The sequence below is a fragment of the Clarias gariepinus genome, chromosome 13 (genome assembly GCF_024256425.1).
Source record: "Clarias gariepinus isolate MV-2021 ecotype Netherlands chromosome 13, CGAR_prim_01v2, whole genome shotgun sequence".
In the NCBI taxonomy this organism is placed as follows: domain Eukaryota; kingdom Metazoa; phylum Chordata; class Actinopteri; order Siluriformes; family Clariidae; genus Clarias; species Clarias gariepinus.
This window is the reverse complement of record NC_071112.1, coordinates 21,116,047-21,132,689: the sequence shown is the minus strand read 5'-3', so window position 1 is coordinate 21,132,689 and position 16,643 is coordinate 21,116,047. Positions and strand designations below refer to the sequence as shown.

Genomic DNA, 16,643 nt, shown 5'->3' with positions numbered 1-16,643 from the left:
CAGTCCAAGTTGCTTGAAGTACAGCATGACGTTTCCACAGCTGGTGTGGATGCCATGTCTTCTACTCCTGTTGGTCCATGTCTTCTACTCCTGTTTAATCAAGTCCAAAGTCAACACAGTTGTCTACCAGGATATTTTAGGGCGCTTCATGCTTCCTTCTTCTGACCAGCTTCATGGAGAGACTGATTTCCTTTTCCAGCAGGCACCAAAACAACCAGTAACAGGTTTGCTGACCATCATAAAAAAATTAAAAAATAAAAATAGAACTTTATTAATCCCAGAGGGAAATTGCTCAATTTTTGCATATCCCAATTAGGAAACTGGGGTCAGAGCGCAGGGTCAGCCAGCTTACAGCGCCCCTGGAGCAGATAGGGTTAAGGGCCTTGGTCAAGGGCTCAACAATGGCAACTTGGTGATGCTGGGGTTCGAACCCCCGACCTTCCGATCAGTAACCCAGTAACCCAGTAACCCACAGCCTTAACCAACTGAGCCACCACTGCCCCCAAATCATATTGCTGTGCTGGACCAGCCAACTCGCCTATTGACCAGCCAACTCGCCTGACCTGAACCTTGTAGAGAATCTATGGTCTAGTGTCCACAGAAGGATGACGGACAACCGATCCATCAATACAGAGGAGCTGATGGCTGCTATCAGAGCAACCTGGTCCTCAGGTTGTGGATGCCTCAGCAGTGCTGATTGCCTGCATGCCAGCAATTCATGTTAAAGGAGCCTTGACCAAGTAATGAGTGCACAAATGAATTATTCATTTCAGAATTTCTGAAATTTTCTTATGAAAATAAAAAACAATCCAGTATCTAAAAAATATTATTTCCTGAGTTGTAAGCCATGACTAAAATGAAAACTAAAAAAAAAGACTTGCGATATTTCACTTCACGTGCAAATATTTGAGTTAAAGAGTGAAATAAGTGGAAAATATTTTTTCTTGGGAAACACTGTACTGTATATGTATATACAGAATCAATGTATAAGTTAATACACCATATGAATGTGTATGTCATTAGTGCGTGTTTGTGCACAGAGGTAAAAAAAAACGAATAATTTAACTTTTCTTCCCTCTCCTCTGTCTCCCTCCTTACTATCCTTCCATCTTGCAGATGACCGAACGTATCACTTTCAGGCAGAGGATGAGCCCGAGTGCCAAATGTAAGCATGCGTGCTTTTTGCCAAAGGGAAACCTTTCATTGATGCAGTTCCTTTTCCTGGCCTCCTAATTACCTTTTTTTTTTTTGGATTCATTACTCTGTCGTTCCGCTTCACTTATGCTCTTTTTTCCTGTGTCTCTTCCTCTGCCTCATCTCCATTCAGCTGGATCTCGGTACTGCAGAACAGTAAGGAGGAAGCGCTTAACAACGCCTTTAAGGGAGACCAGCACGTGGGCGAGAACAACATCGTCCAGGAGCTGACCAAAGCCATCCTGGGCGAGGTCAAACGCATGACCGGCAACGACGTCTGCTGTGACTGCGGGGCTCCTGGTGAGTGACTGGTAAACGGGTTGGAATCACTACAGGCAGGAAGGGGGGGATTTCTGAGAGAAGATTCAGGAAGTCAGTCTTAAAGGATTTGAGCAAGAACAAAAGAGAAGTCTAGTAATAGAGTGGAAGCCGAAATGATTCAGCTCGTTTAATGAGGGTGATGCAGACGTATTTGCGTCCAGGAAACACCCATGATGCCTTCAGCTGTTGTACAGCTTTTACAAATGCTTAAAATGTTTTCAGTGGAAATCAGGATGTGCACAACCTCTTTGAGTAACTAGAATATGATCTGTATATGACAGTGGTGTAGAACTTGCATAAGTATTTACCCTCTTGAACGTTTCCCCATTTTGTATTATTGCAGTTGGGAAAGGGATTGGAATTATTTGTCAAGAATCTATACAAATAGCCCACAATAGTGAAGTGTTTTTTGTTTTTTTTTCGAGAAAAAAAGTACAGTAAATCCCCTACCTTCTAACAACTTTCAAAGATACAAAGGTGCGTTTGCATGTTCAGTGGCAGAAGTTACATGTCCGGCGTACATTGTCACGTATAAAGCAGCAAATGTAAAAGCATTGCCGATGAAGCTGGTACTGCTAAGAAGTGGCAAGCAATAACGATGGAGACAAAAGTGAAAATAATTAAGAGAATGGACAGAGATGACAGACATTGCTTTTCCTTTTAACATAAATCGTTCAACCATCTGCATGATTCTAAAGAACGAGAACAAAATCATGGAATGCGTTAGTTTTATGCTGTGTATAGCTAATTGTGTTCATATCCTAGTACCTAGACAGTGCTTGTTGGACTTAGGAACAAAATCGACTTACGAACAAGCTCTCGGAACGAAACTCGTTTGTAGGTTGGGGACTTGCTGTATTTAACCAGCAAGGTTAACCATAACCATAACACAAAGACTGTAAAATCAAAAAATTATTTAAATTAATTATTTACAAAATAATTGATGTATGAATGTGTCAGCACTGTAATAGTGTTTAAAGCAGTCTGCCCAACCTGTGAGCAGGTAAAGCTTATTCTGGTTCATGACTTTTCTCCAGGGCCCACATGGCTGTCCACCAACCTGGGAATTCTGACCTGCATCGAATGCTCGGGGATCCACCGAGAGCTGGGAGTGCACTACTCCAGAATTCAGTCACTCACGCTGGATGTCCTCAGCACATCCGAACTCTTGGTTGGTGTTTACGTTTTCTAACATTGAATTAAGTCTGAAAGCAAAAGTATCGACTGATGTGGAATAATTACATCAAATGATTAAGACTTAATACTTTTCCTTTAAATTGATTGAGTTTTTTTACTTAATTAAAAGATCTGATCTTAATAAAAGCCTTGGATAAGTAGAACGCAGCTGTGGTAGATTTTTGCTTACTTGGTATGTGTGCGTGTGCATATGTGTGTGTCCTGCAGCTGGCCAAGAACGTGGGGAATGCTGGCTTTAACGAGATCATGGAGGCATGTCTGAGTGCAGAGGATGTGGTCAAGCCAAATCCTACTAGTGACATGTAAGTGATGCCATCTCCTTTCTGTGTGAGTGTGTTTACAGCCGGATAATAGACCCAAAGTATATATTATTCTGGAGAGAACTTAGTCCTACAATAGGACATATATAATATAAATAGATTTTAATTTCTAACCAGAACCAGAATATTACCATAAGCTACCATGCATGGATTTTGATTTTTTTTTCCCTAAACAAGCAAACTGCTACTATAGTTGTTCAGGTGGTATTTAAAGCATAAAGCAACCCTAATGAAGTATTGACGCACTCTCTCTTTAACCCCACAACCTAAAGAGCAGCTGCATGTTTTAAGGCAACTGTTTGGCTCTACTGTACATGTGTTGTTTAAATCAGTGGCCCTTGCACCGGTGCAGTACAGTGTCAGAGGTGTTTTTCCTTTGCTGTAACCTCTCCTTCTGTCTGTCTCTCAGGCAGGCCAGGAAAGACTTCATCACAGCTAAATACACAGAAAAACGCTTTGCTCGAAAGAAAAGCCCAGACACGGCGTCTAGACTGCACACCTTGTGTGACGCGGTGAAGGCCCGCGACATCTTCTCTCTCATCCAGGTCTACGCTGAGGGAGTCGACCTAATGGAGCCCATTCCTCTAGCCAACGGGCATGTAAGTCTTCCCTGGTGCTTTAGGATTCAAAATTTGTGAAATGATTAGAGGCGAGGGAGTTCAGAGTTGATATCACAAAGTCGAGTCAGTTTAGTTTGAAGATTAGAATTCGGACCGGAGTATTAGATTTGCTTTCAGCTTGGTTTAATTTTCAGAAGTCCAAATTCAATTTGGAAATAATATAGTAATACTAGTACGCATTAAATAAATAAGGAATCACTCATACATGAGCTCAGCGATACCTAGGATTAGAATTGACTAGACTTGGTGTGATTGACAGAGAAGGGATTGTTTGCCATCCCTCCCACAGTTTTACTCTCTTCGTCTCCCAGCTACAGTAACAGTCAAAAGTTTGGACACAGCTTCTAATTCCATGGTCTTTCATGTTTTTTATTTCTTTCCACATTGTCAAACAATGCTGAAGACATCCAAGTATGCGATAATCTTATTTGAACCGTTGATATTGAGATGTGTCTGCTATTTATCCTCTGTAAAGCCTTCGGAACGGTTTTAATGTAGAAAAATAAATCCAAACTGTGTCCAAACTTTTGACTGGTACCATGATTTGCTGCTTGGGAGCTAAACCGGGGCCAATTTCCACGTTTCCACGTATACCACATATGTTGATGTAAAATAGACTCCCCCCCCCTCTCTCTCTACTATAATACGATAAAGCGTTGTGTTTAAATGAATAATAGGGAGAACTTGTTCTGTGCGAGATCATTAGGAGTTGTATTCTTATCTTTATTGTTTTCGGCAGATGGGAGTGATGAGAGCTTGTCTTACATGAAAAATATCTCGGATGTTGTGGAAAATAAGAGCTCTGCAGGATATTAATGTGAAATGTTTTTCTGATCCACAGGAACAAGGGGAGACGGCCCTGCATCTGGCAGTGAGGCTGGTAGACAGAACCTCGCTACATATCGTAGACTTCCTCACTCAAAACAGGTGAAACACTGGGACCAATAGATATTTTTTTTCCTTGCAGATTAAATGCTCTATGCACCGCCTCCTCCTGTCTTTTTGTCCTATTCAGAGTTTTCATATTAAAGATATAGTAAGTGGTTGTGTTCAGTAAGGCGAGTGACTGAAGCTTGTTGTTTGCTCCCAAGTGCGAATCTGGATAAGCAGACGGCAAAGGGAAGCACGGCGCTGCACTACTGCTGCCTCACGGACAACAGCGAGTGTCTCAAACTGCTCCTAAGAGGCAAAGCCTCCATAGATATCGGTAAGAAATGAAGACCTGTACCTGGAATTAGTGCTACTGTACCTACTTTTGCTTCTTCAATTGTGTAAGAAATAAAAAAGGTTCTAGTGTTTCGGTTAAAGTTATTTTGTTTTATTTTGCTTCATTCTTCTGCCTGGGCTGTTTTGAAAGCTGGATGTGGTGATAAGACACAGGATTCGTGTTTGGCATTTTCCCCAGTGTTGTTTGTGGGAATTGAGTTAATTAGTGCTCTTCTAGTGAGCGGCTCAAACAAAAGAGCTAAGCCAGAACCTGTGTGTGTGTGTGCGTGCATGTGTGTGTGTGTGTGTGTGTGTGCGCGCATGTGTGTGCACGCTCTCTTTTTAGTGACCAAATTAGTCCTCTTTGTTTTTTTAAGAAGACATTAAAAGTGGTCATCATAAATGTTAACGTTAGTAAGCACAAAGACCTCACGTTTTATTCACTATTACTAGTTACTTTAATTAAATGACCAATAATACTGTTAGGTGTTTAGAATTAGTGATATAAGTGTTTGAGTTGTTCTTTCTGATCTGGGGGAGCAACAGTGTGTGATTAAGAGTGTGATTGTGTGAGTGAGTGTGTGTGTGAGCAGATGATTGTGTGAGTGAGCATGTGTCAGAGCATTAGTGTGTGTGTGTGAGCGTGATCGAGTGTATGAGAGTGACAAAATGTGATCCTAAGAGTGAGTGCGAAAGTGAGCGATTGCATGTGAGAGTGATTGTTCGAGAATGTGAAAGAACATGTGTGAGAGTGTGATCGTGTGAGGGTGTAAGTGATCAGTAAAACAGTAAAATCAGTAAACAGTAACTGTGAACATACTGTGTGCAGCGAACGAGGCAGGTGAAACCCCACTGGACATTGCCAAGAGACTTAAACATCTGCAGTGTGAGGAGCTGGTGAGTCTTGCTCGCTGTGTTTAACACCACGTATGACTTAATGTCCTAACAGTGCAGAGTTAACACTGTGTGTGTGTTTTGTGTGCAGCTAACCCAGGCTCTCGCTGGCAAGTTTAATGCACACGTGCACGTTGAATACGAGTGGCGGCTACAGCACGAAGACCTAGATGAGAGCGATGAAGATTTGGATGAGAAGGTACCCCTGCGTTCCTCTAGGACAGGAGTGTAACATGTTGCGGCCTTGAATTCCTTTTAGTGGAAAACAAATCTAACGTGCTTACTCCAGCCCAGATTCAGTACATACAAATTCCAGCATATTCACTGACTCGAGGCAGAGTTTTTTGTTTGTTTTTCATGAACCATTTACTTAAAGAAACTCAATGCGATGACATTGTGTTAAAACAATTGGAACTCCACCTTTCCTAGTTTTGCTCAAATGTCAGTAAGATTGATTCGCTATCGTCACAACTTTGTGATCTAGCTTTACCAGACAAATGATTGGAATCATAGTAGTTAAATAAAGAATACGAGATCGAGGAATTTACATGCAGTGCATCCCATATTTAATATACTGTATGTGCACGATTTTTTTAAATATTTTTTTTTATTTCCAGTCCAGTCCCCTGCGGCGAGAGGAGAGGCCGGTCAGTTGCTACACGCCTGGTAGTTCAGGCATGCAGCCCAGTGCTTCCAATCTATCCAAGGACAAACAACAACAACAACCATCACGCAGTTACGTTCCAAACCTGGTCAACAATGAGACGTATGGTACTATCGTCAACACCAGCCCTTCCACTGGGGTCCTCTCCACCTCAGCTCCTCCACTGCCTCCCAGAAATATTGGTACTGAGCTTCTACTTCTGAAATATGCATTTTAATAAACACTTGTCTAGCTTCTTATACACACTGCCCGACCAAAACAAAGTCAAAGACTGGAGATTACTTAAACGATTGGTGACGTTGCATGGCAAAAATAATAATAAAAAATAAATAAAAAAAAAAACCATAGCTATGTTCAAGTCAGGGCATTTACATAAACATACAATACAATATGATGAAAACTCACTGGTTTGGGACTTAACAGCTGTGTGGTGGCTATAAGAAGTTAGTGAGACTCAGAAAAGGAAAAGACTTGAATTTCCTAGAGAGCATAAAGATGATCCAGTGATCCAGACCCAATCTGCCCTCTGCACCTACTGACTCATCCCTATGCTGAACTGGACTTCATGTTAATTTAAAGAATTTCTGTTATATTGTACTCTCAGCTGCATAACACACATGATGTTATATCATCTCTATCTGTTATCACCCAAATGAGGATGGGTTCCCTGTTGAGTCTGGTTCCTCTCAAGGTTTCTTCCTATTGCCATCTCAGGGAGTTTTTCCTTGCCACCGTCGCCGTCACCCTTGGCTTGCTCATCAGAGACATTTCATTCATTCATCTCATTATTATCTAGACACATTTTTCTCACACATACACAATTTATTATTATTATTATTAAATTATTTTTATTATTATTATTATTATTTTAATGAATTTCTTTCATTTTTGTGAAGCTGCTTTGAGACAATGACCATTGTTAAAAGCGCTATATAAATAAAATAGAATTTAATTAAATTGAATAAAGAATGGACTTTTGGAAAAAGGTCACGTGATGATGAGTCCAGATTAAGCCTATCCAAGAGTGATGTGTGCGTCAGTGTAAGAGGTGAAGCACATGAAGCGATGCACCCATCATGCATAGTGCCCACTGTACAAGCCTCTGTAGGCAGTGTCATGGTCTGGGGTTGCTTCTGTTGGTCAGGTCTAGGCTCAGCACCGTTATATAGCAATAAAGAATAAAGTCCGCTAAAGACCTGAATGAAGAACTGCATGACCAGGCATAATTTCTATGGTGGAATTCTTCCCCAATGACACAGGCACATTCCAGGACTTTAAATTGTGAAACAGTAGTACTGGGAGCATGAGGAATCATTTTCGAACATGAACTGGACACCACACTGTGTGCTGTAATCAAAGCTAAAGCTGATTGAATAAAATCTTAGAGCGTGCAACTTTAATGCTATTTAGGCTTTAATCTTGTACCGAGATGAAGCTGATGTCCAAACTCTGAGTACTGATCCAGTACTGATACTGACACACACTCTTATGAGTCTTTCACAGCTTTTAGTCCAAATCAAAGAGAAAACTCGACTCGAAGTTTTTGGTTTAAGGCATGCAAAACGTAGGTCAGTCAACACATGTTCACAAGTCGGTGTATCAGAAAGTCAAATCAGCTTTAATAATGGTCCAGCGATAGAGCTCAGAACTGGCTCTTATCCCAAACTTTATATCAGATTGAAGCAACTTGCCTGTCTGCATCAATTAAATAAAATATGTATATCATTTAAGCTACTCTACTTGATGTACGGTTATAATAAAATGTGGCTGAAAGGTTAAAAGCTATGCCTGGATATTAGCAGAGGAAGATATAAATGACTCAGCACAAGCTCTAAGTACCCCTTATCCATTTTAGCAGTGTATTACATTATCAAGGCTAGTATATTAATATTTCTCATTTAATCTCGACTGCTGATCTAGGATTAGGGTTTTCCCTCTATCTTAGTGCATGAGCTTATCTACGTTCATTAGCATACTTTATTGATGGAATATTGAAAACTCTCATTGGGTTTGTGGTTTTCAGTCCTTGAAAGCCACCCGGATTGTTGCAGCATCATAAACTATATACTGTATATTATTGTCTAATATAGTAACCAGCATAGACTTTATTTAGGTTCGTCTCTTGTTCTTGGGTGCAGGACAGAGTCTCCTGACATGACTCAGTTGTGGCACACTGCAGCATTGTGCTGCGCTCTCCCAGACTCTAATGTGATCACGATCTGGAGCCGAGCCACAGCCTCGAAAAAGAACCGTCCCGGAACTTTGTCTTCCTCCTGATAAAAAAAAAACAAAACAAAAAAAAACAAAACAAGCGGCCTCTTCTGTGGTTTGGGAAGCTTGGCAAACTTTCTGTCTCAATCTGAAGGTTCAATGTTTCTCTTGTTCTCCTTTCTAATCTCAATAGGGCAGCTGACTGGAGGTCTCCAAGGTTCTCCAGCATGGAAGCCTGGCTCCATAGATCTCTCTGGCAGGCAGAGATCCTCCTCGGATCCCCCTAACATGCATCCTCCTGTTCCGCCCATGCGAGTCACTTCATCCTCCTGTGAGTCTGAGGTTACTGCATGTGAAGATATCTGTTTTCGCAGCAGATGTTGCTTTTTGTCCACTAGTTAGTGCTAAATGATGCATTTCGGTCCACTAATTCTGTGCTTTCTGCAGTCATAGCGCCGGCCGCTCCCCCGCCTCCTGTCTCTAAAGCAGCCAGTGCGATGGAGGCCATGAGTATGCAGACCAAACCTGGGCAAGTGCCTCAGGGCCAGAGCATGAACAGAGCTCCCGCTACAAGGTCAGAATTGTAATACAACCACACACACACACACACACGTACACACACCCTGGAGACGTTCTCATAATGTTTTTTTGTACACAGTTGTGTAAAACTTTAATAGAATCTCATGAATTTACCAAATAACGTTTTATTGGCTAGAAAGTCTGGTGGAGTACGAACATGTATTTAAGAGGAAAATGTACAGCAAATGCTTATATTAACAGCATCTGACTTCATGGCGTTTGTGTAGAATGATTGCAGAGATGATTTCCTTCTGTAGTGCAGTCATGTTACTGATTCTGAGTTGATAGACTATTAACTTCTCATGACCCCAAAGGAAACATAAAATGGATTGGTGTAACTATACAGTAGGTCTGGGTATATTGGCTCATCAGCCATGTCGGATCTGGAATACAAAGAAAAATAACCAGTTTCATACAGAGAAAATGCACAAGGATCCTGAATTTTGGGGTGTGATGTATAAAAAAATGAACATTGCATTACTTTAAAAAAGAAAAAGATTTGGTATGTTTTTTATCTTCTGGCTATTGCAAGAAGGGTTAAATTATTGGGCAACATCGAGCAAAGAAAACCACTAAGGAGATTTTAAATGACTGAATAAGAATTATCAAAACCTGGGAGGATGGAGCTGAACTTTTCACTTTGTGGTCTGAATCATGACTGGAGATCACTTAAACACTTAAAGTTGCATGGAAAAAGTTAAACACAACAGTTAAAACCAATAGTTAAAGCCATGTTTAATAGTGAAAGCAAAAGCATTTCTGTACACACATACACACACACACACACAGGATTGGGACTAAACAGTTGTGTGTCCAGAATAAAGGCTTTGATTCGTTTGGGGCTGCATAAAGATTGGACTTTGGAGCAACGGAAAAAAAAGGCTCAAGGCTCAGCAACCCTACTGTATGTGCAATAAAATGAAGTCACCCAAATGACCAGGGAATCGCATGTGTACCTTATTCCAGGACTCAAATAGTTCAAGAGTGGTTCTGGGAACATGAGGAATCATTTTTTACCCATGATCTGGGCACCACATTAAAGGTGGTTGAATTAAATCTTAGTGTGCAACTTTATTCGGTCAGACAGTGTACATTAGCTGTCTGGTTTCATTTATTTTACTTTACACAACAATCAAGATTAGTAATGTCTGCTGCCTCAAGTTTCTTAAAAGTCTCCGGTAGCTTTAAGTCAAAATATCTCATTAAAAGTTTTTTATTTTTATTTTTTTAATGTATATATCAGAATGCCCAATCAGGATTTGGATCCAGTCTATGACTAAACACGTGCACTATACACATGCAATGACTGGCTGTAAACCATTTGCAAACATTTTATTTTATCAACAGTAAAGTATTCTCGTCAGCTCTTAGTGATAAAATAAAGCTGAACAAGTATCACAGTTATATAATGCCACCAGGATCTTACTGGAAATGTCTTTGTAGCCCACAGCAATGATGTCATTAGTGAGCACAATGGTCACTTTGCACATATATAATATAAAAATAGTGAAAAAGGCCTACAGGGATTGTGCTGCGGCTTTGTTCAGGTCATTAATTCTTGTTCAAGGTCTTTTTCTATGCAAGTAGATACAGAGAGGCAGAAAAGTAAGCCACTCAGTGTGTTGAGTATTAAAGATTGGGGGTCGATTCGGTTATGTATCACTATCATTATCTATTATTTCTGACTCCAAAATATACAGTATATATATATATTTTAAATAATTTTTTATTTATATATGTTTGTTTTTGAGGTGGTATAATAAAATAAGGGGAATATTTACAAATGTTTTCTTTGCAGCTCGGATAAAAGCTACAGCAAGGGGCCGCCAGCACGCTTGGACACCACGGAGAGACCAGGTAGGTGTCAAAGAACCGGCTTGATCTGTTGGCTGTGAAATTGGCTGTGTAGAGTTTGAATCAAGGGTGTTGTACTCTCGAATCGAGCTGCTTCAGGTTTTGATGTGCTTTGTTTTTCACTGTGATGTCATTTCCTGTTTTTTTTTTTTTTTGATGAACAGCAAAGGAAGTTCCTGGATGCCCTCAGAGCACGAGTGGTCCGTCTCAGGGTCCTGGCCACATACCCAGGAAAACATACCCTGTAAGTTCCATCGTATCAGGAGGAAATGCCTGAGGCTGATATGATTAAACTGTAAACATTGTGTGCAATGCAGAAGAGATTACGTTTGTGTTTATTTCAACACATTGTGCGTGCGTATCAGAAGCAGAGGCCGAAAAGGGTGAAGGCCATCTATAACTGCGTGGCTGATAACCCTGATGAGCTGACGTTCACAGAGGGCGAGGTGATCGTGGTAGATGGCGAAGAGGACCAGGAGTGGTGGGTGAGTCTGTGTGTGTGTGTGTGCGCGGCAATATGTGTGTGAGGAAGAGCTGGCCTTTATAAGTAAGTAGGAGGGATGAAGGAGGTCAGGATTTGGAACAGCGAGTGCGAGAGAATGGGGAGAGATAGAGACTTTATCAACTTCCAGTTGCCGTGGCGGCCGGGACACATGCTATGACCTCATTCTCGTTCCTTCTGGTTGTGGGAATGCAGGCCAGCTGCTCTCCGCCTTTCTTCATATCTTTGTTCAACTGGCTGCGTTTAATCTTCAGAATTCCACAGAGCCTCAACAACACGCCATCATCATCATCATCATCATCATTGATCTATTTACAACATTTCAGTTGTATACAGATGTGCTCGGGGAATATATTACCACGCTGCATTTCTGTTTTTGTTTATCAGCAGTCAGGCTGCACACATGTTTGGTACAGGAACTGAACAAGAGGTCATTTGTTTCCAGTGGAAATGCCACAGAGCTTTTGACTACACTGTCTTTGGATAAGCCATGTTCTGTGTTGGAGCATTACACTTGGGGAAAGTTCTGTATAATAGTCACTTTAACAAGGTCTTTAAAAGGTCTGACGAGAAGTCTGAATTTGGCTAAAATCGCATTCTATAAATTAAATGATTCCTGCCAAAAAAAATGGTTATACTAAAAATCGTAGCCTGCATTAAATAGCTGTTGTAAACCTGGCATAGAGAAAAGAATGTCAGTATGAGCATATATTCAACCAAATAATAATTTTCATAGTTTTTGTTTTGCTGGTCTGAATCTTTTCTGAAGTCGTTTGGACCAAATTTTCTAAATTTCTAAAGTACAAGGGGTGTTCACGTCAAACCAGGACTTTAGACACAGTTATGAGAGTAAAAACTACCCTCATTACTCTATATAAACCCCTGCTACACTAATGCACTTATCCCAATGTTTCACTAGTGCTTGGATACCATCAAGGTGGAAAGATTTCTCTTTAGGTCAGAGCCATGCTCAAACTGCCTGCTTCAATTCTGAAACCCTGGCCTCCCTGGAGCTCCTTAATGGAAATTATTTGTGGCGAGGTCAATACTGTACAGGGGATAATGCAACTGTAGACTGTATGAAAAGAATCCGTGATGTTACCCATAGGTAACGATTTTGAAGTGTAGGACCAGATTTTGAAGTGAGTCCATAAATCTGCAAATGGGAGGAACCAATAGAGCCTGGCTGTTGTTTGAAACCTATCTACCTATCTATCTTCAGTTACCTACCTTTGCCTTAGCTAAAATGTTATGATGGCTAATGTTAATTTTTATGCTAATGCATAATGCTAATCGATATTTTTTGTGGTTAGTTAAACTGCAAGAATCCAGTTGGCTGGCTAGCTAAAGTGCTGTAGCACTGGTGTCTATCTGACTGTTGGCGATTTTACACCTGTGAAGCAAGTGGTCTCTCAAATTGGCCACACTTCTAATTATGGATAAATGTATATAATATGATTTTTAACTTATTATAAACTTTAACTACTGTTAGACCAGAACAGGTTTTTTGGTACCAAGCTGTGAAAGTGTTTATTTCTGCTGTAAAATGGCATTTTAACATTAGAGTTTATGAGGATTGACTTTCTTTTGGAGTTGCCCCCCTAGTGGACTTTCAAGGAACTGCATGCTTCGGCACTTCTGTGTTTGCTTAATTTTTCCGAACCGGAGGTTGTGTCTTGCCGATAACTCCAAGGCCGAGTTCCTGTAATGTGCAAGCGGCATTCGTGTACGATTGTGTGTACAGTTTCCTCAGACAGATGCGTCTCTTCCACAAGTTAGCGGCAAATTATCTGTCGATTTTCAAGGATCAGGAGTTCCACTGAATGTCTAGACATGTTCACAGCCTTGTTTACAATGTTTGCATCATTCAAATAAATATTTAAGGACAAATCACAAAAGAACTCTCTCTCAAAAAAAGAAGGCACTGAGATCACATGTTTTGTTTAGTTTCTTTGTGGGTGTTAACTGAAGCTCTTGGACCTGCTATTTTTTTACATGACTGGCTGAATAGATAACTGCAGGAAGTTATAGATAATGACTGATTTTCTTGTTGTTGTTTTTTTTTTCTCTTCCAGCTGGGCCATATAGAAGGAGAGCCAATGAGAAGAGGTGCCTTCCCAGTTACGTTCGTACACTTAATGGCAGATTGACGGTCAAAGGTTTCCGATGCCGACCCAGGCTGATCTGATCTCCCCCTAGCATGTCCCCACCTCCACATACTTGGGCTTTACTAATAATTATCATCTGCTTCACCTTCATCCTGAAGCTTGTGCCTGTCCTGACTCCAGACATATCTGCTTGCACCAGAGAGCGCTGCTCAACTCACCCAACGGAGATTACTCCCTGAATGTCTTAGCACCTAGTCGCTCCTGTATGTTTGAAGACTTTATTGCTACGTCTCACTTTGTTTGTTGACCAGGAAAAAACAAAAAGAAGGATTCAAGTAGTCAGTTGCTTTGACACAGTAGATGCACTTTTATGTAACAAAAGCTTTATGGCTCTCAACACTGAACCGTTCGGCTCCTTCTTGTTTAGCTTGTAGTTTGGGAGGACTGGTTTCTTCGTGAGCTGCCATGTTTATCTGAGAACATGAGTGAAAACGCATCACATCACATCTCTTGCCAGACGGAAGGAGAATTAGAGGTGGTTCACTTTTAAAGCACTGCACCGGAGCAGAAAAAAAGGACGTTTGCTGTTGCTTCCCCTTGGGATCTGTTACTTCCACTGTCCTCGTTTCCACACTCACTGGCCCACATCAGAACTTATAAATAGATCCTCCGCTGCTTAAACCTGGGAGCGCTCCTGCCTTGCCCTGCACTACACTACATATCTGTGAGAAAAGAGATTTACAGCATGCATTTTGGAATAAGAGAAGCACCAGAGTAATATAATGTACGTTTGTGGTATAGTATGATATTGGGTCTGAAAGAAAGAAGCGGATACTGATGCTTAGGAATAAGAGCAGAGCTGAAGATGATGATGACATGCAAAGATCTGGAAGTAAAACGAAGGGAATTTTTTCCGAGGGCATGAGCCTTTTGCTATATCCCCGAACGGCCATCATCTTGTTTTTTTTCTTCCTGCTGCTTTTCCAATGTTTTCACAAGTTACTGCATTGTTTAAATCACTTATCTAGTAATAGTCTCATAATGAATGAGTTCATACTAGCTTTATGTTAATATGACCAATGCTCATGTTTATGCCCTCTAGTTCTCGTTGAGATTTTAATACATTTTTAGAGCTGGGTAATTAATGTCCGCCCAGATTTTAGCGATGTGTAGAACCAACCCTCCTCCTAATGTACCCTTTAACAGGGAAAAAAACCAAAACCATTCCTCAGTAACCGTGCGTCTCCGATCTCCCCAGCGTTCTGTTTCCCGAAAGCGGAGGCCGCACTAATATGTAATACTGTACAGCAATACATTTTACGTGATGAAGTTTTCATTTGGTTGCAGAGCAACCCTATAGAATGTTCTATGACGTTTAATTAAAATCGACTTAGTCCCTGTTGAGCTTGAAACACAGTGACCTGTAACTTTAGCAACGAGAAGAGACTTGTAATTAACTTCCAGAATCTTCCTCTGCCTTTTAATTCACTGGAAACGAATAGGACCCGTCTTATGCGGCGCTGTAAATAACTGAAGAGTTTATATGTGTATATTTAATTGTAAACCTAAAACTGAAGCGATGGAGCAACGAGGTGGTGTTTCAGTTCCTAGCCGGGTGTATGGACATCCAGGCATTTCGAAAGACAACGAAGAGAAACACTTCACTCTTGTTTCCTGTCATCCTGTTGATTCTAATATTGTATAAATAAATGGGAAAACTGGAAGTTAAATCAAACTCGAGGTTAAGAGTTTTTTTTCTTCTGAATCTGATGCTTGAAGTGAAAATGGTGGATAAAATTAGGGTGGGGAAGAGGAAAGTATACTGCTCAGAACATTTAAGGGAACTCTTAGTTCCCTGGTTGACTTTAACACACCTCATATAAATACACGTTCAAGTCAAGTGTTCATGTATTTTTTATTTTATTTTTTCGCAGTATATTTTAATAGGATCTACTTTTTGGTTTGTCCATAAACAAACAATCAGAGATGTACCATGAAAGCCAATGTCTTAACAGTACAACAAGATCACCACCTAGTGGAGTACAACATGAGACACCAGATTACTTTTAGACCTAAAAGTTACAGTATACATAAGGAAAATACCAAGTTAATTTAGATGACATTGTTTCTAATTAATGCAAATCCATTTCTATTTCCAGATCTGTTGTAGTCCTGGTGTGGAGGCTAATTTTTTTAAAACCTCTTTGCACCCACATGGTTTAGCCTTTTAAAATTTTGTTGAAAACAAAATAAAGTGTTGTAGTTTCCACTGAAGCAGCATTGACAAATTCTCATTGTCAGGCTCAGTCAGAGTCAGATATGAGCGGTTTGCCTGTTAAAGCTGAGCTCCGCAACAGACGTTAAGCATGTTTGTACGTGTCGGGTGTCTTTCGTGAGGATCAAATGATCACCTCTTGGCTGGCAGGACACCTGTTCATCTTCAATTGATGGCGGAGAGAATTAAAGTCACAGCCGGAAGGAAAGCGGAGACGATTCCAGGGCTTTAAATTATAAAAAGCTAACCTGTCAGTAAGTCTAAAATTCGTGATGGTCATAATGTCAGCTAACTACCAAGCAATACTATTGCACTCAAGAACTATTGATATTCACTGCTCACCTACATTTATATATGTAAGATGTACAGTAGCTGTAAATCATTTTAGTGTCATTACAAAATGTATGTCAAATCTTTGTGCGTCCTGAAAAGACCATGTAATTACAATCTCACACACAACCTCACAGAAGTGTGGATTCAGTGGATAAAATCATATATTCTTTCACAATATTTTCTGAAATCTTCATAAGGCCTCTTTTCTTCTTTGTTTTTTAATTTACAGTTTATTAAGGATCATATCTATAATTTATATACAGTGCATCCGGAAAGTATTCACAGCACATCACTCTTTCCACATTTTGTTTTGTCACAGTCTTATTCTAAAATGGATTGAATTCATTTTTTCCCTCAGAATTCTA

General features: G+C 40.4%; 1 protein-coding gene across 2 annotated transcripts in view; it reads left to right on the top strand.

Annotated features, from left to right (window-relative positions):
- The window catches only part of asap2a (ArfGAP with SH3 domain, ankyrin repeat and PH domain 2a), an 86,876-nt gene extending 71,400 nt beyond the window's left edge, over window positions 1-15,476 (top strand). The window contains exons 13-28 of one of the 2 annotated variants that reach the window (XM_053509490.1): window positions 1,117-1,165; window positions 1,328-1,494; window positions 2,553-2,686; window positions 2,920-3,014; window positions 3,442-3,631; window positions 4,494-4,579; window positions 4,744-4,859; window positions 5,688-5,755; window positions 5,844-5,951; window positions 6,370-6,598; window positions 8,821-8,958; window positions 9,075-9,201; window positions 11,005-11,063; window positions 11,225-11,304; window positions 11,429-11,545; window positions 13,638-15,476. In XM_053509490.1, the coding sequence (XP_053365465.1) occupies window positions 1,117-1,165; window positions 1,328-1,494; window positions 2,553-2,686; window positions 2,920-3,014; window positions 3,442-3,631; window positions 4,494-4,579; window positions 4,744-4,859; window positions 5,688-5,755; window positions 5,844-5,951; window positions 6,370-6,598; window positions 8,821-8,958; window positions 9,075-9,201; window positions 11,005-11,063; window positions 11,225-11,304; window positions 11,429-11,545; window positions 13,638-13,712 (1,838 nt within the window). In that variant the 3' untranslated portion in view covers window positions 13,713-15,476. Of the gene's footprint in view, window positions 1-1,116; window positions 1,166-1,327; window positions 1,495-2,552; window positions 2,687-2,919; window positions 3,015-3,441; window positions 3,632-4,493; window positions 4,580-4,743; window positions 4,860-5,687; window positions 5,756-5,843; window positions 5,952-6,369; window positions 6,599-8,820; window positions 8,959-9,074; window positions 9,202-11,004; window positions 11,064-11,224; window positions 11,305-11,425; window positions 11,546-13,637 lie in introns of both variants that reach the window. The other variant, XM_053509489.1, reaches the window with a different exon arrangement.
- The last annotated feature ends 1,167 nt before the right edge of the window (window positions 15,477-16,643 follow it).